The sequence below is a fragment of the Marmota monax genome, unplaced genomic scaffold (assembly GCF_021218885.2).
Source record: "Marmota monax isolate L192 unplaced genomic scaffold, Marmota_monax_Labrador192_F-V1.1 WCK01_AAM20220418_F8-fsc00005, whole genome shotgun sequence".
NCBI classification, from domain to species: domain Eukaryota; kingdom Metazoa; phylum Chordata; class Mammalia; order Rodentia; family Sciuridae; genus Marmota; species Marmota monax.
The window spans coordinates 10885610-10911000 of NW_026692254.1; the positions used below are offsets into that span (position 1 = coordinate 10885610).

At 37.0% G+C, this 25391-nt stretch overlaps 1 protein-coding gene across 8 annotated transcripts in view; it reads left to right on the top strand.

The window, feature by feature from the left end:
• Positions 1 to 25391, top strand: part of Gins1 (GINS complex subunit 1) — a 31357-nt gene that overhangs the window by 3158 nt on the left and 2808 nt on the right. Inside the window, exons 2-7 of one of the 8 annotated variants that reach the window (XM_046435418.2) lie at positions 1037 to 1323; positions 7627 to 7691; positions 9538 to 9636; positions 10792 to 10882; positions 16126 to 16242; positions 23476 to 23553. In XM_046435418.2, coding sequence (XP_046291374.1) covers positions 1249 to 1323; positions 7627 to 7691; positions 9538 to 9636; positions 10792 to 10882; positions 16126 to 16242; positions 23476 to 23553 — 525 coding nt within the window. In that variant the 5' untranslated portion in view covers positions 1037 to 1248. Of the gene's footprint in view, positions 1 to 1036; positions 1421 to 1514; positions 2126 to 7626; positions 7692 to 9537; positions 9637 to 10791; positions 10883 to 16125; positions 16243 to 23475; positions 23554 to 25391 lie in introns of those variants that run through there. The other 7 variants (XM_046435439.2, XM_046435428.2, XM_046435449.2 and 4 more) reach the window with 7 other exon arrangements.

A 25391-nucleotide genomic window follows, 5' to 3' on the forward strand; every position in this document is an offset into this window, starting at 1 on the left:
ACAATGAATCCAATACTGCTTTTTAGAAATTAATATTGCTTAGGGGCTAAAGGCCCTTGCCTAGCATAGCATGGTCCTGGGTTCCATCCCCAGCATCAAAAGAAAAAAAGACTTGTTTTTTTGTTTTTGTTTTCAAATTAGCCAAATACGCCAGGCATGATGATGCATGCTTATAATCCCAGCAACTCAGGAGGCTAAAGCAGGATAACAAGTTCCAGGCTAGCCTCAGCATCTTAAAGAGACTGTCTCAAAATAAAATAATCCCAATGCTATGTATAATTATAGTACTCTAATAAAAAATATCCCAGATAACCACAATAAAATTAATATTCCTCATAAGAAATAAAAGGGTTGGGATTATAGCTTAGTGGTAGACAGCCTCTGGGTTCAATCCCCAATACCACAAAAAACAAACAACAAAACCCCCCACAAACACACAAAACAAACAAACAAAAAAAGGATGGTACTGAGCCAAAAGTGGAAAGCTTAGCTACAAGGTCTAATTGAGTTTATGAGCTCTTTTGTGATCTTGGGGAAGTTATCTAACTTCTGTTTCTTTATCAGTTCAGAGTCTTAACCACCTTTAGCGAACGTTATGAAAATTAAGTATAATAGGGCTGGGGCCATAACTCAGTGGCTAAGAGCTTGCCTAGCAGGAGTCAGGCACTGGGTTCCATCCTCAGCCCCACAAAATAAAGGCATAATGTCCATAGACAACTACCAAAATTTTTTAAAAAAATAAATATGTATCACAGTCCTTACCACACAGGAGGCACCCAACCCAGGAGGGTTATCAAACGAAAAATCCTGCTGCAAAAGGAAAACGAAAACACCAGCGAGTGTCTCCCCCGCCCCCATTTTTCTAGCTACTTATGCCAAGGCTTGGGAATATTAAGTATCTTGTTCAGGTGATAGCAAGTTGAGGCGATAGCAACAGCCGTCTGGAACAACGCCAGGCTGCTTGTTCTTTGTACTGAGAGCTGGGCATCACTAAAGAAAAAACCAACCCCCTTATTCTGCCCTTTCTGTAACACAGTCTCGCAGAGTCGTCTTTGTCCCTCTTTGGCTGCCGTAGGGCAGAAGATTCGGCAACGCGTTCCTATTGGCTAGGCTTGTTTGGCGCCAAAGCGCGTCGCAGAGGAGGAGGCAAAGAGCTGAAGCTGTGGTGTGCAGAACAGAAGGTACGCGGAAGCCGAGAGCCCTGCGACTGTTTGGATTGAAAGCCTGAGGGACCCGAGAGAGTCCGTCATGTTCTGCGAAAAAGCTGTGGAGCTGGTTCGTGAGCTGCACCGCGCGCCAGAAGGGCAGCTACCCGCTTTCAATGTGAGGACGGCGGTCTAGACCTGAAAGGGGCGGGGCCTGGACGGCTTCCTGGCAGTTCTTCCCTGCATCTCACCTGGAGGATTTACTTTCCCACGTGGTTAGCAACCAAGTCGTGATAAATTTTTGGAACGCGGCACAGCAAAGTATAAGAGGGAACACAAAGTATTCATGCTTTTATTTCCCAGCTGCTTAGTGCATTTCCTCACTTGAGTATAATTGAGTACTTTTCATTGTCTAGTTTTGCCGCAGTTTCTTTATTTAACCAAATATTTGCTTTCTGCCTGATAGTGAGCTAGCATTTGCTGTCCACTCCGGCAGCGAAATGTAACTAAAAGCCTGGCCTGCAGGGCTTGGCGTGTAGCTCGTAGAGTGTTTGCCTAGAATCCCCCGCACCAGGGCAGAGGGCAGGACAGCTTCCGGAAAGAGCCTGAGATTCTGGTTGTGGGGCAGTTATTCAAGCTTTCTTGTTATCAGTTTTCTCTGCAAAAATGGGAATGATGATGATAGTAACTAGCTCGTTGTGCAATGAGGGTGTCTGAACAATGCCTGACATACGGTAAAGCAGAGTCAGTGGTTGCTGTTAATTTTATTTCTACTAAGATTATTATTACTATTATTAATGTGATTATTCTTATTTTTCTGTAACTTCTCCCTAAGGCAGGGTGCCAAGCCGTTGACCTACATCATCACGTCCAAATAATAAACCCTTTAGGTTTCAACAATCTCCCCCCCTCCCCCCCATTTTTCTAGCTACATATGCCAAGGCTTGGGAAGATTAAGTATCTTGTTCAGGTGATAGCAGGTAAGAACTAAAGTAAGGTTTCCAGTCATGGCACTTTGGCTCCAGAGCTTGCACTCTAAATGCTGTGCTTGACCTCCTCCCCTATCCTAGGGCAGCCATAGTGTGGATGCCAGGACACATTCTTCTGGGGGAGGAGCGTAGAGGTAATGATATGCAGCGTGATAAGTGGTGCCAATGAATTATAGGAATTATAGATAAGGAACATGAAGGAGAATCACAAAGTAAACTGGTGGGGATGGGACTAGAAAAGGGTATTTAAAAATTTTTATTTTTATTTTTTGTAGTTGTAGATGGACAAAATGCCTTTATTTATTCTTATGTGGTGCTAAGGATGGAACCCAGTGCCTCACACATGCTAGGCAAGCTCTCTGCCACTGAGTTATAGCCCCAGCCCACAAAAGGGTACCTTTGAGCCACATCATCTTTAAGGATGAGGTTACATTCAGAAGGGATTGAGGCATTCTAGCTGAAGGATATGGTAATACAAAGACACATGGTTACATTGCAAAGGTGACTGAAAGGGCATGTAAAGGTGGATTTGCAGTCTAGAATAGTTAAGTATTCATTCATAATGTGTGTTTTGAAAGCTGGTAGAGGATTTTAGGCAGGTGAATAATTTTTGCATTTTGAGTGTAATTATGGCAGCAGTATGGGGGGATGGATTGAAGAGAAGACCAAATGGGGGCAGAAAGATTGTTTGTGTGATTACAGTAGGTCAGGTGACAGTTGTGTGTACTTGAAATTGTCAAGTCAGTGGCACTAAAATCAGTATCTGAGACAAACAGGATCTGTACTATTAAAATGGGTAGAAATGGGGGTAGATAATGAATGGGCCAGGATCTTGGAAAGATTCTCAGGTAATAGGAAACCATAAGTTAAAAATGAACTCCTTTTGGGAAAAGGTAATGAATTTTGTTTTGAACAATAAAGAGCACCTAGTCTGGGACTGGGCCCTTGGCCCTAGGTTCAATCCCCAGACAAAAAAAAAGTCCTAGTCTTTACACTTACACCATTTTACAAAGGAGGAAACTGAACCAAGGGAAATTATGGATCAGAGTTAAGGGACTGGTCTCAATTTAGAGCATATTGGAGGCAGAGCCTCAACTTGAACTCAGGCTTTTTAGATTGTAATCTCTTTTTCAACTTATACCTCATGCAGGGCTCAGAGGCGCTTGCCTCGGCTTGGCAGGCTGAGACAGGAGGATGGAGACTTCAAAGCCAGCCTCAGCAAAAATGAGGCGCTAAGCCTTACCATGTCTGTCTTTTTACTCAATGAGACTCTGTCTCTAAAAAAAAAAGTAAGGTTACCTCATTTAAAAAGTGAGAAGACAATAGTGCAAAACTGAGCAGAGATGCTGGAATGTGTGTAGGCTCTAAAATTTGGCTCCATACTGGATCATAGAACTAGTTATTGTGGAGGTTATTTTACATATGAGGAAATGGGGCCCAAAGAGGCGGAGAAGTGTCCAAACAGGTGCTGGTGGGCTGGCCTTAGAACCTGGCTCTTCATACACTTCTTAGTCTTAATTCTTTTTGGGGGGAGGGGGGATACCGGGGATTGAACTCAGGGTTACTCAACCACTGAGCCACATCCCTAGCCCTATTCTGTATTTTATTTAGAGACAGAGTCTCACCAAGTAATTTAGCACCTCACTGTTGCTGAGGCTGGCTTTGAACTCACGATCCTCCTCCCTCAGCCTCCTGAGCTGCTTAGATTACAGGTGTGTGCCACTATGATTGGTTAATCTTAACTCTTTTTACTCAATTTTTTGGGCGGAGGGGGTACGGGGATTGATCCCAGGTGTGCTTTATCACAGAGCTATGTCCCCAGTCCTTTTTATTTTTGATTTTGAGACAGGTGTCCCTAAATTGCTCAGGCTGGCCTCAAAATTTTGATCTTTCTGCCTTATCCTCCCAAGTCACTGGGATTATAGGTATGCACCACCATGCCTGGCTTTTTATTCAAATTTTAAGATTAAAGTGTTGGTTTAGGGGGCCAGAGTCTTAGAAGCTGTAATGTGAAGACAGTGACCATCACTATCTTTAAGGTCTTAATTTGTGAGAGTATCTTTTGTTATCTTTTGCTCATTAGTGCCTTCCACTGACTAAAACACCTGCTAGGCAGGTGACTCTGCTGCCTGGAAGACTGAGTCTGTAGAGACTGGCCTCAGACACAGCTGAATGGGAGAAGACAATACTTGATCTGAGATGCAGCAGTCTTTCAAGAATCATGTGGTGGTATATGCCTATAATCCCAGCTCTACTCAGAGGGCGAGGCAGGAGGATTACAAGTTCAGAACCAACCTCTGCAATATAGGGAGACCCTGTCTCAATTTAAAAAAAAAAAAAAAATCATCTCTTCATTCCTCCCATCCCAGGTAGATGACAGCCAGGGGTTTAGAGCAGAGGCTTTGCCTTGTTTAGTCTAGAATCACTTGTGGTTGGGTGCTGTAATTCAGCAAACTAAAAAATGATTACTACCTTTCTGTATGCAGAACTGAATTTTTTTCCCCCTAAAAAGTATGTTTTCAGTCTATAATCCCAGTGACCTGTGAGGCTGAGGCAGGGTGATCACAAGTTCCAGGCCAGCCTAGTCAACTGAGTGAGACCTTATCTCAAAAAAATTTTTAAAAGGCTGGTAATATAATTCAGTGGTAGAGTACCCCCATCCCCAGCCAAAAAAAAAATGTTTTTAAGAATATTATCTTGGGGTCAGGCATGATGGCACTCATCTGTAATCCCAGCAATTTGGGAGGCTGAGGCAGGAGGAGGCCAGCACCTGCAATTTAGCAAGATCCTGTCTCAAAATAAAAAAGGGCTGGGAATGTGGCTCGGTGGTTAAGTGCTTCTGGGTTCAATCCTGAGTACCCTAAATGAAAGACTATTATCTTGAGCTGTTGGAAGCTTATAGTCTGAGATGGGCACAGAATAGATGTAATTTCCTCTATAGATAAAACTCAAAGTCTGAAAACTTGCGTATATTTCAAAGAATTATTTCATATTTGGCTTTTGTATACCTACAGATATATAGTTGTACAATGTTTTAAAATAACATTTGTTTATAAAAATATTGAGTTTTTATAAATCAGACCTTCCCATAATTTTTAAAAATTAGATGCTAAAAGAGAAAGTAAAAGTCATGCTTACATTTTGTGTGTGTGTGTGTGGTACTGAGAATTGAACCCAGGGCTTTGTGCATGTGAGGCAAGTACCCTACCAACTAAGCTATATCCCCAGCTTAAATTTTTATCAGGAATTATATCTTGAGTAGGTTAAGTAGTTGTGCATTGGTATATCAAAAGTTTTATTTTCAGTGCTGGAGATCAAACCCAGGGCCTTGTGCATACTAGGCAAGTGCTTTATTATTTCATCTTCTACCAAAAATATTTATGCTAATACATATATTTTGGTCCTAAGAATAGATTGGAAAACAAATGGGAATCTTTTCTTTGGATTGTTCACAGAGTTACTGTGTAACATTCATGAAATTTAATATTTTATTTAATAGAAAGTTTTAAAAAAATTGCTCCAGGGTGGGTAGTAGGAAAACTCCTTTGGCCTTCTTATTCTTGTAGTACAAACTTAAAGTATTTTTTTGGGGTGGGGTAATTAACCCTTTAAAGACCATTTTCAGTAAATAATAATTTACTTGCTTTGGTTATGCATGCCTTATTGCTTCTGTAGGAAGCAATTATTATTATTATTCTGTAGGAAGCAATTATTATTATTATTATTATTATTATTATTATTATTTGTTTCTTAAAATATGGGATTTTTTGTATACTCTTTTGATTCCAAGGTGCCTAAATGTACAGATTTCTTATGTAAGAAGAATTCGAACCATCACTGCACAAATACATAGTTTGGCATTAATTTTTTTTGTTTTTTGGTTTCAGCACTAATTTATTTGTTTTAGGAATCCAAATAAGAATTTAGCTGTCATGTCTCATTAATCTCTTTCTATTATTATTTTTTTGCATTCATTTTTATTGAGGGTTTTTGTTTGTTTGTTTGCTACTAAGTTTTTATTTTGAGACAGGGTTTCTACTAAGTTGCTTAGGGCCTCACTAAGTTGCTGAGGCTGGTTAGAACTTGCAGTCCTCCTGCCTTAGCCTCCCAAGCTGCTGGGATTATAGGTGTGTGCCACTACACCTGCCTGAGATATAATTTATATATAACAAAATATACATTTTAATAGACTTTACAAATTTTGACAAATGTATACTTTATAACCAGTATCCTGATCACGATTTTGTAAAGCCCACCACTGTTCTCTTTTGTAGCCAACCTCCCTGCTACAGCCTTTGGCAACCACAAATTTGCTTTCTCTCACTACAGGTTATATTTCTCCTTTTCTGCATATTGTTGGATTCCACATCCAGGAACTGGCAAACTTTTTCTGTAAAGGGCTACATGGTATTACATAGTATACACTATTTTGTGCCTGGCCTTTTTTAGCTTAGTGTAATATATTTGAGATTATACTTATTTTGTATGGTTTCAGTAATTCATTCCTTTTAATTGAGCCTTTACATTTTTTTCACTGTGTAAGATGTACACATATAAAGTCATTTTCTTTTGGGTACCAAGATTGAACTCGGGCACTCCACTGAGCCACATCCCTAGCCCTATTTTGTATTTTATTTAGAGACAAGGTCTCACTGAGTTGCTTAGCAAAACTTGCTGAATTGCTGAGGCTGCCTTTGAACTTGAGATCCTCCTGCCTCCACCTCCCAAGCCACTGGGAGTACAGGCTTGTGCTACCGCGCCCAGCTATATAAAGCCATTTTAACTGTGAACTTTAATGGCATTAATTATATTCACATTGTCATCAATCATTACCACTATTCCCGAAACCTTTTTATCACCTCAAACAGAGCCTCTTTCACCATTAAGCAATAATTGTACCTGTTTCCCTTTTTTTGCAGCTTCTGGTAACCTTTAAACTATTTTGGGTCTATATGAATTTGTCTTTGCTAAATATTTCGGATAAGTGGAGCCATAACAATACTTTTTATTTTGTGTCTGGTGTCTTTCATTTAGCATAAAGTTTTCAGGATTCATCCATGTTGTAGCATCTATCAGTACTTCATGTCTTCCTAGGGTTGAATTATATTCCATTGAAGGTTTATACTACATTTGGTTTATTCATCTATCAGTTGATGGACATTTTGAGTTGTTTCTTCTTTTGGACTATTATGAATAATGCTGCTAAGAACATTTCTGTACAGATTTTTGTGGGAACATGTTTGCAGTTTGCTTGGATATGTACTTAGGAGTGGAATTGCTGGATCATATAATAATTCTTTTTAACTTTTGATGAGCCAATGGATTGTTTTTTTCATGGGGATATCCAGTTAACATTATTTGCTAACACCACGGCCATCCTATTGTTTTTTTTGTAAGGTTTGTAAATCAAAGATCAATATAGTACAAACAATATTGTCACAGATTTGGTAGAGAAATAAGTGACTTTGTATCAATATTTTGATATGTTTTAGGAGGATGGAATCAGACAAGTTCTGGAGGAAATGAAAGCTTTATATGAACAAAACCAGTCTGATGTGTAAGTTTTGATATTTTAAAACAATTTAAGAAGTTGAAGTCATATAATCTTACATTATTTTTTTTGGTGTTTGTATTTGTTTTTTGTTTGTTTGTTTGTTTGTTTTCCTTTTTGGTACTCGGGATTGAACCATGGAGCACTTAACCACTAAGCTACATGCACAGCCCCCCCTTTTTTTTATTTTGAGATTTTGAGACAGGGCCTCACTAAGTTGCTAAGGATGGCCTCAAACTTGGAATCCTCATGAGTCACTGGGTTACCAGTGTGTGCCATCATGCCTGGCTTATGTCAGTTTTGGGATGTGGATTTTTTTTTTTTTCCCCCAATTCTCTGTGAGCCTGATCATACCCTAACTGTACAAGTTAACACAGAGCCAGGACATAGATGGATTTGTGTTGATCATTGCTTGGTAAGTGGTAGATGTTTAAAAATTATTGTGGTTTGACTAATATATATTGAGTTAAAAGGAATTAAGGCAGACTTAAAAAGATGAGACACAAGCAAATAAAAACCATAACAAAGTGAAATATATAGTTTCCACCTTTTCATTAATAGATGCCTTAATTTGTCTAAGGAATAATTTGTAAAAATGGCACTAATAGCAAGTGATTTCTGATAGCTTGAGTGGACTTCACTGAGAACTGATGTAACAGAGGTCTACAGCTTAGTAGGTCAAGAGAAGCCTCTAGTTTCATAGAATATTTAGATCTGAACATGCTAATTGGAACAAAGAGGAATCTGGGCTATGTGACAAACTTCACAGGTTCCAGTGACATAAAGTGCTGGATCAAAATTGAGGTGGCCAAGATCTAAATCTAGAGATACATCTATCTCTGTGACATGAGATTTCCTCTTTGGCCTTGTAGAGTGTAGCCTAGGTAGAATGGCTTAGGTAGAATGTTTTTATGAGTTAGTTTGATATCGAAATCAGTGGCATGCTGATAAGATTTGTGGGGCACACAAATGATAGAAGCATTTTCCCATTTCTGTGTATTAGGATAAATAACAGAAAAATCTTTATAGATGGAATGAGGAACTGAACCTCAGCAGAGTTGCAGCAAATGACATTCATTGATTCATTCAACAAATATGCACTGAAAAAGGATATGCCAACAAATGGCCCTAGTATTTTCCTCGTAATTGACATAGCCCAGATTCCTGTTCTTGTGACTCTTAGTCTAGTGCAGAGATAAATATTAAATACAGACATACCAAATTGGGAGACATGCTGTGAAAGAAAGCAACAGAGGGCTGGGAGACACTTAAAGAAGATACAACTTAGGTTGAGGAATCAGGGCCATTCTAAGGAAGAGACATTTCAGCTGAGGCCTAAAGGAGAAGTGGTTTTATTGAGGCACTGATTGCTTAGTAAGGAACAGAGGGTGACACCAAATGCAATTTTTAAGTGTGGATGGGTGGTGACTCATTTGTGTCTTAAGAAACTATCCTGGCTGTCCTGCGCACAGCTCCTGGGGAAGCTAAGAGAAGAGGGAGACACATTGGTTATCTAGGTGACTGGAGAGGTGACCTGGAGTTAGTAAAAGTGAACAGAAAAATAAAGATATTTTGGAGTTGGTCTAGCAGTCCTTGGTCCAATAAGGAAATAGTTTTCCTTGTTCCCTGTATTTGGACAATTTGTGGGGTGGGAAGTGTAGCTCAGTGGAAGAGTGCTTGCTTAGCATGCACAAAGCCTTGAGTTTGATCCCCAGCACCACAAAATAACCCAGAACAAACAAACAAATAAAAAAACCCCAAGCATTTAAGTTAGTAGTTGTTGGCTTTGAAATTTTTACTAATATGGTAACATACCCATATATACATTTTGTTCTTTTAATGTTCTTATCAGAAATGAAGCAAAGTTGGGTGGACGAGGTGATTTGATACCAACTATTAAATTTCGACACTGTTCTCTGTTAAGAAATCGACGCTGCACTGTTGCCTACTTGTAAGTTTCTCACTGTTTGCTTGGGATGGAAGGAACCCAGAGGGTTTTCTGTGTGGTTTGGTTTTCCAGATAACCTTTCCAAATGGGTAGCAGGGAATCTTAGATTTGTCTCTCTTTTTTAAAAACATTTTTTACAGTACTGTGGCTGAACCCAGGGATGCTGTACTACAGAGCTGCACCCCCAGGCCTTTAAATTTTTTATTTTGAAACAGGATCTTGGTAAGTTGCTGAGGCTGGCCTCCAATTTGGTATCCTCCTGTCTTAGCCTCCTGAGTTGCTAAGCTTGTAGATGTGTACCACTGTGCCTGGCTATCTCTTGTCTCTTTATAAATATTCTAAATCTTCTCTTTTTCTATTTTTAAAAATTTGTTATGAAAAATTGCAATATTCATTAAAGGAAGAAGATTAATAAACCCTCAGAGTCATCATATCCCCTTAGGTCAATTTATTTTATTTTTTATTTTTTTGGCAATACTGGGGATGGGACTTATCCTCACACATGCTAGGAAAGCACTCTATAACTGAGCTACATCCCCAGTACCTTTATGTCTTTTTAATATTTTGCCATAGTACTTCATCATATACATTTTTAGAATATTATGCACTGTACCACTGACTATTTTAGTATCTTTAATGTTTTTCTTATTTCTCTAAAAAATAAGAATTGGCTGGGCATGGTGGCGCTACATTTAATCCCAATGGCTCGGGAAGCTGAGGCAGGAGGATCACAAGTTCCAAGCCAGCCTCAGCAAATTAGCTAGGCCCTAAACAACTTAGTGAGACTCCATCTCAAAAAATTTTTTAAAAAAGGGGGCGGCCTGGGGGCATAGCTCAGTGGTTAAACACCTTGAGTTGAATCTTTGGTACCAAAATATAAAAAAAGTAAAAGTAAAAAATAAGGATCATTTGGACCTTTATAACCACTGTATGGTGTCACAACTGGAGGAGTGAACAATGTCTTCATGGCATCTGTTCAGTCCATCTGCATGTTTGTTCCATTGTTTCAAAGATACCTTCTTATAATTGGCTTGTTTACATCAAGAAACAAGTATGTTTTATTTAGGCTGTTGTGAATCCTGAGTCTGTCCTCATCAGAACAACTTCTAATTTCCCCCTTTAATTCTTATACTGTCTAATTCCTTCTATACGTTGTAGGTATGACCGATTGCTTCGGATTAGAGCTCTCAGGTGGGAATATGGCAGTGTTTTGCCAAGTGCTTTACGATTTCACATGTCTGCTGAAGAAGTAAGTTTGCATTGTTCAAATTTTATGAAAATGCAGAGTTTGTGGTATTGTTCTGTAATAGTGTTGTTTCTCCTTTTGTTTTTAGTGTCTGTTCTTAGGCAAGTTTTGACGTTATTTTGTGTATACTGTGATGGAAAAATATGTGGTAGGGAATAATTCTAAATGCTATCTGGAAAACTCTGTTATTACTCAGCAAAATAGAATTCCATTATGTGATTTATAAGTGATCAATTAATGGGGTTTAAAAACTGGTGTTATTAGTTGGTGTTTTCCATAAAATATATGCATGTTTATGTATATATATGTACATAGGCAAGTGCATACACACAGTTTCTTTCTTTCTTTGTTACTGAGAATTGAAACCAGGAGTGATTTACAACTGAGCTACATTTCCAGTCCTTTTTATTTTTTATTTTGAGACAGGGTCCTACTAAGTTGCTTAGGGCCTTGCTAAATTGCAGAGGCCGACCTTTAACTTGCTATCCTCTTGCTTCAGCCTCCTGTGTCTCTGGGATTACAGGAGTGTGTCACTGTACCCAACCACACATACACACTTTCTAAACAATATTACAAATTCATATTATAAATGAAATTCTTAATTTATCCAGTCACTTAGGGACAGAGCTAGCTCAGTATTTAAGGCCACAGGATTGGAGTCAGGCAGACTTGGATTCAAATCCAGTTAGTGGTTCTCCACTAACTGTCCAATCTTTGGCAAGCAACTTGACCTCTCTCTATGCCTAGATTCTCTTATTTACAAAATGAAGTTCATAGTATCTACTTGTTACAAGGTTGCAATGACTTCTGACACTAAATACCTGGAGTTAGACTAGATTTCACAGAATCTTCCACAACACTGCTCTCACTTCAGATACCAGACACAAATCCTAAGGTGCCACAGTCACATGTTCTGAGGTATCACTATCTCCTAAGGTTCAACAGTTCTCCAGAGTGACTCATAGAACTTAGGAAAGCACTATGCTTGAAACTTAAATGTCCTAGAGAAAAAAGAACACAAAATCAGAGTCAGCCAAAAAAAGAGGCTCACAGGGTGAGGGTTAAGAGGGTCCTAGACTTGAACCTTCTGGCATCTTTTCCCTGTCAGAAATTAACACCCTTCTAATACATTTAGGTATAATAGTAGTACTCATGGGATATTCTCTACCATGGCAGCTCATATAAGCATTGGTATCCCGAGTGCTAGGGTTTCATTCCAGAAAATGATTGGCTGAATCACTGGTACTAAGATTGAGCTCAGTCTAAATCCCTCCTACCTTCCCCAGAGGTCAAACTGATATCAAGAGGCCAAAAGCCCATATCTAATAACATGGTTATCTTTCTGGATTAGCTAGCCCCCTCTCTGAGTCATCTTGTTAGTACAAATTATCCAGGGTTCCTCCATGAGTCACCTCATTAGTACATATTATCAGAAATTAGTATGAATGACAAGAAACTTCTATTATTTGAAAAATTCTATGGATTTAGAAGTTACCTCCCAAGTATGCAAACAAAAGCCAGCCAATTTCTTCATCTTAAAAAAAATTCTGTCTGGTCGCAGTGGCATGTATCTGTAATCAGAAATTTGGGAGGCTGAAATGGGAAGATCATAAAGTGGAGGCCAGCCTCAGCAAATTAGTGTGGCCCTCAGCAACTTAGTGAGACCCTGTCTCAAAATAAAAAGGAGTGAAGATGTGACTCAGTGATAAAGTACCCCTGGATTAAATACCCAGTACCAAAAACTATTTAATTTTTTGTAGTACTGGGGATTGAACCCAGGACCTTGTAAATGCTAGGCAAGGGTTTTACCACCAAGCTGGAAATTTTATTTTGAGATGGTCCTCTTTAAGTTGCCTGGGATGACCTCAGATTTGGAGTTCTTCTCCTTCAGCCTCATGAATAACAGAACTTAAAGGCATGAACCACTGCACTTGGCCCAATTTCTTCATTGTACAGTGCATATATGGTTAAGACATAAAAATATTCTCATCTGATTTCAAAATAGTAAAGTCTTTTATGCTTTTGTAGCTTTTTATCTTCTAACCTTGTTTTTAACTATAAAATCTATAGGTCTGTATAGGTCACTAACATGAAAGGTAATGAAAATAGGTTATTTTTTTATATTAATATTTTTCCATAAACAAGTATTTTGTGACAATGTCAGTATGTTCTTTTATGGAAGGAATATATATATTCTGTATTGCTCTTTCATCCGGGAGTGAAGTTAAATCAACTTTGTATTATTTTTTTCTCACTTTTTGTTTCTCTTTGGAGCCCCTTATATTTTGCTGTCCTCAGTAGAGACACTGCAGGAAAAAACAAGTTGGAAAGATCCATGTTTGACTTGTTTGGAATCATCTCAAAGTTTTTCATCATACTTACCAAAATAAAACATTATTTAAAATTTTTGGTTATTATAAAATATAATGTTAGGTTTTACCACATGCATCCTCTTAACCCTTCTGAATCTTTTTAATCCATTTCATTATTTGTATTATGAAATTTATATGTAACACACATACATACACATATACATACAAAGAGATGTACAAAAGAAGATAAAGAGCTTCATGATGTGTCACCAAGAAATACCCATGAATCCATCACCCTATTCAAGAAAGACATCACCTTAGAAGCTCTGCATCCCTTCTCCCCATGTCACCACTGACATTTGTGCAGACTAATCACTTCCTTGCTTTAAAAAATATTATTTTACCACCTAAGCATGCATCCCTAAACACTGTAACTTAGTGTTGTTTATTTTTGAACTTTTTCTATTCATACAGCATTTTGACTTTTTTCACTGCCATATACTATTCTATTCTGAGTAGGGGCTGCAATTTATTGTTGATACTGTTTCTAGCTTTTCACAGTAATGAATAATGCTATTATGAACATTCTTGTAATATGGCAATAAGTATGCATTTCTGCTGAATACCTGGGAATGGAATTTCCATGTGCGAATATATGTCCTAGTTTATACCTGTTACCGTGTTATCATTACTTATATTACCTCTTCATTTTCAGAAGTGTCTTGGATTCTTTGTATATTAAATTATATGCACAATATACATTATGTGGTCACTCAAGTCCAAGGTGTTTTAATCTCAGTAGGCATTTTTGACTGAATAATCATTGGGGGTTGTCCTTTGTATTGGCGGGTGTTTAGTGGCAACATTGGGTATTGTTCTCTAGGTGCCAGCAGTGCTCTCCTCTCCCAAGTTGTAACAATCAAAAATATCACCAGACATTGCCTAATGCCCACTTGGCGTGAGAGACCTCTTGGTTTAGCCTGTAGGACATATTTATTTATTTATTATTTTTGTGCTAGGGATTTTGCCCAAAGGTGTCTTATCCCCAGGCTCTTTTAGTTTTGTTTTGTTTTATGGTGTTTTTTTTTTTTTTTTTTGGTACTGGGGATATTGAGATCACCCAGTACCATTTATGAAAAAGATCCTCCTGGAAAAAAAGAAAAAGAAAAGCAAGTATATGGGGCTGAGGATATAGCTCAGTTGGTAGAGTGCTTACCTCGCATGCACAAGGCCCAGGGTTCAATCCCCAGCACCACCAAAACAAAAAATAAAAATAAAAAGATCCTCCTGGATCCACCTACTCTGTGCATGGTGCCACCTCTGACATAAATTGTATATTTCTATATCTGTGGATTTTGGATGGGAGTTCTTTCTTCTCTCCTAGCACCAATTCCACTGTTATAATTACTTTAACATTATCATAATGTCTGAACAAGCATTCCCATCTTGTTCTTTTTCAGGTATTTCAACTATTGACCATTTGCATTCCTGTGTAATTTTAGATTCAATCTGTCATTTTTGAGGGGATGGGGGGTTCCAGGGATTGAACTCAGGCACTCAACCACTGAACCACATTCCCAGTCCTGCTTTATATTTTATTTAGAGACAGGGTCCAACATTGCTTACACTCTGCTTTTGCTGAGGCTGGCTTTGAACTCACAATCCTCCTGCCTCAGCCTCCTGAGCCGCTAGATTACAAGCATGCTCTACTGCACCTGCCTTCAAATTTTTTGAGTGAGACTGAGTTGAACATATAGATCATTTGACATAATTACAATATTGAATTGTTTGATCTGTTAATGTGGTATACATTCCATATATTTAGATCTTCTTTCATTTCAATGGTTTTTGGATAACAGATTTTTTTAAAAAATTTCTTACATACATGACAATAGTTGAATGCATTGCATTCATAATTATCCATTCCCAGAACGACTTTTCTTAACTCTGTATATAAAGTATGTTCACGCCAAATTATGCCATTATACAAGAACTCTTTTTTTTTTTTTGCAATACAATTCTTAATACACCTTTAACAGATTTTTTAAAAATTAAATAATAGATTACTAAGATCCATTTCTTTTTCTTTTTCTTTTTTTCTTGTGGTGCTGGGGATTGAACCCAGGGCCTTTGAACATGCAAGGAAAGTACTCTACCAACTGAGCTATATCCCTAGCCCTATGATACCTTTCTTATACCACAATGTTATCATTTTAAAGTATAAAATTCATTCGTTTTCAGTACACTTACAGAATTGTATATCCATTACTATCATTCTTTTCCAGAATATTTTCCTCACCCCCAAAAGAAACCATGTATTCTTCATCAGTTACTCCATAATTTCTCCATTTCAGTACTTAGAAATCACCAATCTACTTTTGTCTCTTTGCCTACTGTGGGTTTTTCATGAGTAGAATCATGGCAATATATTGCCTTCTACCTCTTACACTTAGTTTAAATTTTCAAGGTTCATCTGTGTGGTAAAAAACGTTTCAGAACTTTATTTCTGTTTATGACTGAATACTGTTTTATTGTGTGGATATATATATCCATTCATCGATTGATGCATACTTGGGTTGTTTTCTCAAAAGTATTTTTTAATTTTTAGAAATAGCATCAATGCTATTTTATAATTGTGTTTGTAATTCTGAAATGTTGTTTTTATGATGTTTCCAATCATAAATATAGGTTTATGATTAATATGTTATAAACTTTTGAAAGCAGAGATTTTTGTCATTTTGTTGAATGTTCCCTCCTAAGTATCCACAACAGTGCCAGGTTCATAGAACGCAATCAATAATTGCAGTGTAAAATGAATGAATGGCCATAATAGTGATCTACATTGGGATGTATATGCTGTTTCTGAAAGGCTGAGTGTATAATTTGTGCAAGTTTTCTTATAACTTTATTAAATGACTGTATTTATATTTGCAGATAGAGTGGTTTAATCAGTATAAAAAGTCCCTTGCTACCTATATGAGGTCACTGGGAGGAGATGAAGGTTTGGACATCACACAGGATATGAAACCTCCAAAAAGTTTATATATTGAAGTATGTATATATATATATATATATATATTTTTTTTTTTTTTTCTTCTTGGTACCAGGCATTGAACCCAAGGGTGCGTAATGACTGAGCACATCACCAGCCCTTTTTAATATTTTTATTTAGAGACAGGGTCTCACTAAGTTGCTTAGGACCTTGTTAATTTCCTCAGACTGGCTTTGAACTCATGATCCTCCTGCTTTAGCCCCTGAGCCACTGGGATTAGAGGCATGTGGCGTTGCACCTAGTATGTACATTTTTTAATGTATAGGTTGTGCTTATTTTTGTCTAAGGTGAGGGAGAGGGATATGAATGAATACATGTTAGCTGCTACTTAAAAATAAAGGAAGCATAAGCCCAAATCAATAAAGTTGGGTGACCAATATGGGGATGGTAGCAATAAAACAGCTAAAATTCTGTGACCATACTTTGTTTTATAGTTTTATCTCTAGAACCATATGAATGTTTTACTTATTATGAAAACAAAATTTAATCAAAATGGAAACCCAGTCCCTATTCCACCTCCTCCACCCCTACCTGTGGAGATGCCAGGGATCAGAGGAATCCCTAAATTTTGAAAACAGTGAAACAAATGAACCTATCTTTCATGTTGATAAATTAGACAAGTAGGAATTATTTCTGTTTGGTTTTTAAACTTTTCCCCCTATTTTATTGCACTAAAATATACAAAACATAAATTTCATCATCTTAACCATCTTCTTTTTTGGTATCAGGGGTTGTACCCACTGAATCACATCCCTAGCCCTTTTTATTTTTTAGTTTGGAATAGGCTCTCAAAAATTGCTTAGGGCCTCCCTAAATTGCTGAGGCTGGCTTTGAACTTGTGATCCTTCTGCCTCAGCCTCCCAAGTTGCTGGGATTACAGGCATGTACCATCATGCCCGGCTTACCTATCCTTTAAGTATATAGTTCAGAAAGTATTAAATGCTTTCATAATATTGTGCAACCCTCACACCATCCATGTCCAGATTTCTTTTTGCCTCATAATACTGGAACTAAACCCACTAAACAGTAATACCCCAAATCTCCTCTCTTCCTAGCCCTTGCAAACCACCGTCTACTTTGTCTTTTTTTTTTTTAATATATTTATTTTTTTAGTTTTTTTTTTTTTTTTTAGGTGGACACAATATCTTTATTTTTATGTGGTGTTGAGGATCGAACCCAGTGCCTCACGCATGCTAGGTGAGCACTCTACCACTGAGCCACAACCCCAGCTCCTACTTTGTCTTTATGATTTTAACTATTAAGTTTCTTATAGAAGTGGAATCATAAAGTAATTGTCTTTTTGTGACAGGCTTATTATGTAGCATAATGTTTTCAAGATTCATCCATTTTGTAGCATGTGTCAGAATTTCTTTCCTTTTTTAGGTCTTACTTAAAGTAATATTCCATTTTATGGGTAAACCATATTCCTTATCCATTTATCCATTGATGGATACTGTAATTCCAGGGAGATTGGGGAGGAGGTTTGTAAGTTTGAGGCCAGCCTGGGCCAGTGAAACCCTGTTTAAAAATAAGGGTTGGAGATGTATCTCAGTGCACTCTTAGTAGTGGCAATTCCCTGGCTTTCATCTTCAGTAAACATACACACACACACACATACAATTTGAGACCCTGCTTTCATTTCTTTTTGGTGTATACCCCAAATAGAATTGCTGTGTCACATGGTGTTTAAACTTTGAGGAACTGACGTACTGTTTTACAAGTGCTATACCATTTTACATTCTCCTAATAATGCATGTAAGGTTTCAGTTTCTCGTCATCCTCACCAAAATTTATATCATATTTTTCCCTTTTTAAAAAATTATGGCCATCCATAATTTTTTGTCAGAAATGTTATCTCATTTTAGGTTTGAGATGAATTTCTTTAATAATTAGTGATGTTGAGCATCTTTTCACGTTTCTTGGCTATTTATATGTCTGGAAAAATATCTTTTCAGGTTTCTTTGCCCATTTTGAATTGGGTTTACATTTTTGTTGAGTTTTAGGTTCTCTATAGTCTGGATAGTAATCCTTTTTCACATATATGATTTGCAAATATTTTCTCTTATTCTGTGGATTACCTTTTTAAGTTATTAGTACTTTCTTCACATGCACAAAAGATTGGAGCTTCATGCCATCCAGTTTGTCTGTGGTTGTTGTTGCTGCTTGTTCTTTTGGTGCTATATCCAAGAAATCGTTGCCAAATCCAAAGTTGTACAGCTTCTGCCCTAAGTTTTCTAAGAGTTGTGCTTTAGGTCAGTTTTTGTATATGGTGTAATGTAATACTCCAACATTTCTTCTTTTGTACGTCTTTCTTGAAAAGATTTTTCTTTCTGCATTGAATGGTCTCGGTACCCTTTTCATAAGACCATTCAAGAGTTTATTTTGGGGACTGGAGTTGTGGCTCAGCCTAGCACATGTAAGGTACTAGGTTTTATCCTCAGCCCCACATAAAAAAATAAAATAAAGATATTATGTCCACATACAACTAAAAAGTATATATTAAAAAAAGAGTTTATTTTGTATTCTGTTCCATTGCTATGTGTGTGTTTTTATGCCAGAACTATGACTATTTTAATTATTGAAGCCTTGTAGTAGGTTTTGAAATCAGGAAATGAGTCCCTAAAATTTGTTATTTTTCAAGATTGCTTTGGCTGTTTGAGGTCTCTAGAGATTTTATGGATTGATTTTTATTTGTCCAAAATATATCTTTGAAATTTTTATAAAAGTTATATTGAGATTTTAATAGGGGTTGTATTGACTCTGTAGATTGGTTTGAGTACTGTTTACCTCTTAATATTGTATCTTCTAATTCATGAACATGGGTGGTATATTCACTTACTATTATCTTCTTTAAATTCTTTCAGCAGTGATTAATAGTTTTCATTGACAAGCCTTTCATTTCCCTGGCTAAGTTAATTCCTAAGTATTGTATTCTTTTTCATGTTATATAAATGGGATTATTTTTGTAATTTCCTTTTTCATATTTTCATTGTTGGTGTATAGAAATGGAACTGAGGTTTGTGTGTTGTCTGTGTATCCTGATACTTTGCTAAATTCATTCACTAGTTACAGCTTTTTTGTGTGTGTTGAAGTGATCTTTAAGGTTTTCTACATGTACAGTCATATCAGTCATATCAGCTATGGACAGAAATAATTAATTCTTTCTGTTGGTGTTTGTTTTTTGAGACAGGATCTTGCCAAATTGCTGAGGCTGATCTGGAATTTGTGGTCCTTCTGCCTTAGCAGCTGGGATTACAGAAGAACACTACCATGCTGAACTTCTTTCTAATTTAGATGCTTTTATTTTTTTCTTGCCCAATTACTCATTTATACCTTCCAATTACATATTAAACAGAAGTGACAAAAGTGAGCATTCTTACACTGTTTCTGAACTTGGCAGAAAAGATTTCAGTCCTTCACAATTGATATGTTTGCTGTGGATTTTGTTTTTCCTTTGCATTACTGGGGATCAGATCCAGGGGTGCTGTGCCACTGATTTATACCCCAGCCCTTATTTATTTATTTATATCTTTATTTATTTTTGTGTGATGCTGAGGATCAAACCCAGGGCCTCGAACATGCTAAGGCAAGTGCTCTTAAAATTAATTAACTGATTTACTGATTTTGTGGTGCTGGGAATTGATCCCAGGGCCTCATGAATTCTAGGCAAGCATTCTACTATTGAGCCACATCCCTAACCCGTTTTTAAAAATTTTATTTTGAGATAGGGCACAAGGTCCTGAGGCTGGCCTCAAATTGGCAATCCTCCTACCTCAGCCCCAGAGTTGCTGTGATCACAGGTGTGTACTATTGCACCTGGCTACTGCAGTGGATTTTTTTGTGTATGGCTTTTATTATGTTGACATAGTTTCCTTCTGTTCCTAGTTTGTTAAGTGTTTTTGTCGCGAAAAGGTGTTGAATTTTGCCAAGTGCTTTTTCTCGTACATATGGAAGTGATTATGTAGTCCTGTTGGAGAATGAAGGATCAAAGTCATTTTGAAAGGTCATAAATTAGTAGTACAGACTATCTCAGGGAAGCACCAGAGTTTATGAGGGAAACTTGTTATATAATTCCAGTTAACAAAAGCAGTAGGAATAAAAGATAGACCTAATGCCATTTTATAACCCTAATGCTAGAAGAAAATAGTTACTTAATCTTTATGTGAATAGTTGGACTTTTATGATGGATAGTTATAGATAACACTTAGACCCACTGATCATTTTTAAAATCCAGAAAGGACCACTTATAAGAGGAAGTACAGGAAATGCCAAAATACAAAACCTTGTCTGAAAAAAAACCTCTAGACCTGTCTTCCAGTTTATAGGAAATTCAGGAAGAGGATCATGGTAAATGACCCACCAAAATCCACAACAAAATCTTGATTGTTGCAAGATGTACCAAACTACCCACTCAGTTTCTTCAACAGATAAATTGCCAGGAGGAAGAAAAAAAAAGTTAATAAAAGAGGGAGGGAAACCTATACATTAAGACCAAAACAACAACAACAACAACAACAACAACAAAAAAAAACATGTATTTTGTAACTCTAAGTGAATTCTGATTTCAATCTAGAAACTTAAGAAAAAATCATGAGACAATTGGGGACATTTGGATATTTAATGACTATTTCAAGATATTAAAAAAGTGTTGAGATAGTAATGTGATTATCTTTTTAAAAAGAATTTTATTTTCTAGTAATAGATATGAAAATAATTCAAAAGTGAAGGAGGGAAACCTGTTTGGCCACATGTTAATAATTGTTTAAGCTAGTTGAAGTGAATATGGAGTATCATTAGTCTTTTTTACTTTTGAATGTGTTCAGGGTTTTCCATAAGTGACAAAAGTGAGCATTTTCACACTGTTTCTGAACTTGGCAGAAAAGATTTCAGTCCTTCACAATTGATATGTTGGCTGTGGATTTTTTTTGTCCAGTCTAGGGCTGGAGATGTAGTACAGTGGTAGAGCTTATGCTTAACACACATAAGGCCCTCGACTCAATCCCCAGCAATCTTCTCTCCATCCAGAGAGGCAAATAAATAAATTTCTGCTTAAAGAAATAAATAGGAGGTGGTGGAGATTTTTTAGAATAGTATTTCAAGGTTAAAATACTTTGGTAAGATTCTGGAGTAATCATAGGACATGGTGAAATTATCTGGAAAAGTATGAGACACTTAAGTTGGCTTTACTGGAAGGAAACAGCATTTTTTCTTTTCTTTCTTGTTTGTTTTTTGGTACTGGAAATTGATTGAACCCAGGGGTACTTTACCACTGAGCTAAGTGCTCAGCCCTTTTTTTAAATTTTGAAACAGCGTCTCAGTAAGTTGCTTAAAGCTTTGCTAAGTTGTTGAGCTGGCTTCAAACTTGGGATCCGCTTCAGCCTCCTGAGTCACTGGGATTATAGGTGTGTGCTACTGTGCCCAGCAGTAGCAGTGTTTTGAAGCCAGTCCTAGTACTTAAGAATGAATACTAGTCTGGGTTCTTAGAGAGGAGGAAAACTGTCCTGCTTATTTTCAGTGTCTCTTTACAGTTTTAAAGGTGATTGATTATCAAAAGTCTACCTCATTTTTCCAAACAACAACTTTTCCCAATTCTGGTCATGTGAGGCTGCATCTGTTCCTTCATGGTGTACACTAAGAATTTCTAGGGAAGTCTGATGACCAAAGGAGATTGGAATAATCTGTTCTAAAAGTAGACATTTGGCAAACTCTGTCCTATTCTCAGGTATTGATAAAAATTTTATGGGTGTGTGGGCCAAGGACTTTAACAGAAAATTCTCAGAAGAGGATATACAATCAATCAACAAATACATGAAAAAATGCTCACCATCTCTAGCAATCAGAGAAATGCAAATTAAAACTACTCTAAGATACCATCTCACTCCAATAAGAATGGCAGCCATTATGAAGTCAAACAACAAGTGCTGGCGAGGATGCGGGGAAAAATGTACACTCTTACATTGCTAGTGGGACTGCAAATTGGTGCAGCCAATTTGGAAAGCAGTATGGAGATTCCTTGGAAAGCTGGGAATGGAACTACCATTTGATCCAGCTATTCCCCTTCTCGGACTATACTCAAAAGACCTAAAAAGAGCATACTACAGGGACACAGCCACATAAATATTTATAGCAGCACAATTCACAATAGCTAGAATGTGGAACCAACCTAGATGCCCTTCAATAGATGAATGGATTAAAAAATGTGGCATTTATACACAATGGAATATTACTCAGCACTAAAAAGTAAGATCATGGCATTTGCAGGCAAATGGATGGCATTAGAGCAGATTATGCTAAGTGAAGTTAGCCAATCCCTAAAAAACAAATGCCGAATGTTTTCTCTGATATAAGGGGGGTGACTCAAAATGGGATAGGGAGGAAGAGCATGAGAAGAAGACTACCACTAAATTGGGAAGAGAGGTGGGAGGGAAAAAAGAGGGAGAAGGGGAGTTGCACGGAAGATGGAAGGAGAACCTCATTGTTATACAGAATACATATATGATGTGATGAGAAAAAAAAAAGTGTGTCACATTAAATTGGATAGAGAGAAAGGATGGGAGAGGAGGGGAGGAGTAGGGAGGATAGGAAGGGCAGCAGAATAGAATAGACAATATGATTGATGTATGTATATTCCATGTATGTATTATATGTCAAAATACATTCTGCTGTCGTGTATGACTAAAAGTAAAAATAAATCGTATGGAAAAAAATTTTATGGGTGAGATCTATAAGAATCATTCTGGAGGAGATCTAAACTTTTTGTAGGTAGACATTTCAAAAGCTTACTTTTTCAGGATTTTCAGAGGGGAAAGGATCCAATGATATCTTCTTTATTCAGCTCCCTGGATGTTCTTGCTTTCAACATTAATACACATACACATACAGACATTTTGCCATTTTTCTTTTTCCCTATCAAAGCAGGACAATTAGAACCATGAGAATATCACAGTAGTAGCACTAGACCTAAGTATACAGAAAGGAAACAGATGGAAAGCCTAATATTTTACTCTGTAGGTATTCAGGTGTTACCTGATTTCTTCTTGTTTACTACCTATTAAAAATATTTTAAGTTGGGTACAGTGGCATGAATCTGTAGTGTCAGCCATTTGGGAGGCTGAGGCAGGAGGATCGCTTGAGTCCAGGAGTTCAGAATCATCCTGAACATCTTAAAGAAAGAATGAAAAAACCAAAAAATTTAGATAAAGTATTAGTTTTTTTTTTTTTTTTCCTTTTAGGTGCGGTGTCTAAAAGACTATGGGGAATTTGAAGTTGATGATGATGGCACTTCAGTCCTACTTAAAAAAAACAGCCAGGTATTTCTTGTCATTAGATATTTTACCTTGAATCTTGTTAAGAGTAATGAGTGTGGAAATGTAGAGTCAGCAGCAAAATAAATATCATCTTGTGATCACCTATACTTTAGGCATTATGTTTATTTTTTCTAAACATATTTAATATTAAGCATTTTCCAGGGAAATTATTTTTATGGGCCTTATGCTAGGTATACAGTAGATCATGATCTGGGGCTATTAAAATGTTGGATTTAGTTTCTGTCTTCAAATTATAAGTAGTAAAAAAAAGTTCCCATGCAATCATTTTCCTAATTATTTGGCAAAGAATTTCTTAGTAATTTATATATAACTTTCTGTTTGAGCCTGGGAGTATTTTATCATTCAGCTATATCCCAGCCCCTTTTATTTTTATTTTGAGACATGGTCTTGCTAAGTTTCTAAGGCTGGCTTCAAACTTGTGATCCTCCTGCCTCAGTGTCCTGAGTCATTGGGATTATAGGTGTGGGCTGTACCTGGCTAATATAACAATTTAATAGGGAAAGATGGAAGTTGTAAAATTATAACTGCAGCTAAATTTTTCTTCATAAAGCATGTTTCCTTAACAGTCTTCATATTTGATGGGTTCACATTAGCTAAATTTATTTTTATACTATTCCTATTTTGTGAAATCACAGTATATGAGTGATTTTTGTGGCTTTTATAAGAGCCGCTTTTTCTTTGTTTGCCTGTCATCTTGGTACTGACCAGTTGAAAGTCTAAGGATACCAAAAGTCACTGGTGCTGACTAAGCCCAGGAGCAAAAAAATGCTTCAGGTCACATAGTACTTAGGCTTATTTCCCTAACAAGGTGAGTTGGTCTACTTTACTGTTACTTTATAGCAATTGCCTCCTAAAACAAAGATTGAATATTTTAAAAATAGATTTTAAGGGTACCATAAAATCTTTGGTTGTTAAAGCAATTTCATTCTCATAACTCTTAGAGGTATGTACCAGTGAATCAAAAGCAAGTGATAAATTCATGCTGTCATAATAAAGACTGTATTTCTAGAGGATTCAGCAGGAAGTTGTAGTAAGAGCAAAGGTGTCCTCAGAAAGCAAGATATGTAAATGTAAAGATACCACTTCATTCCCAAACTGTCCTGTGGTTGAATCTGTTTCTTAGGCTTTATTTCTGATTGTCTGCTGTGTGCTCAGGCAATGATTCCTTGGAACACTCATCTGCTCCTTGTGGACATATAAACAAAGCTTTCCTCTTTTGATACTTTTAATGTTTTGTCTACCAGCTATCATCTTTCCCTCAATTGTAGAAATAGAGACATTAACATAAAACATAACTGTATTTGAAACTTATTATCAATTATTTGATGCAAGGGGTTTCTAAAATGTCATACCAGGATAAGGATGTGGCTCAGTGATAGAGGTCTTGCCTACCATGTCTCTGGTTCAGTCCTCATCACTGAACAAGAAATTATAGTAAAATATATAAAACATAACATTTATCATCTTGACTGTTTTGGTGGGCATGATAGCACATGCCTGTATTCCTGGTGACTTGGGAGACTGACGCAAGATTATTGCAAGTTCCAAACAATCAATAATTCAGACCATATCTAAAATTGATTGTCTATAGAATCTGTGGTGTACGTCATCTATATAATGTAAACATTAATAGGAAAACATTTTCTTACCATAAGTTCTTTAATACTTGACAATGTGGAAGGCATTGTTTAGATAATAGTTGTTGGTCTTTGTGTCCCCATGACTGGTTTGGAAGAATTTGGTTCAGAGGTCTTTCATAGGGCCTTTGGGTTTGTGAGATAGGATATCCAGTGCAGTGTCACTGAAATTACATTTTGCTT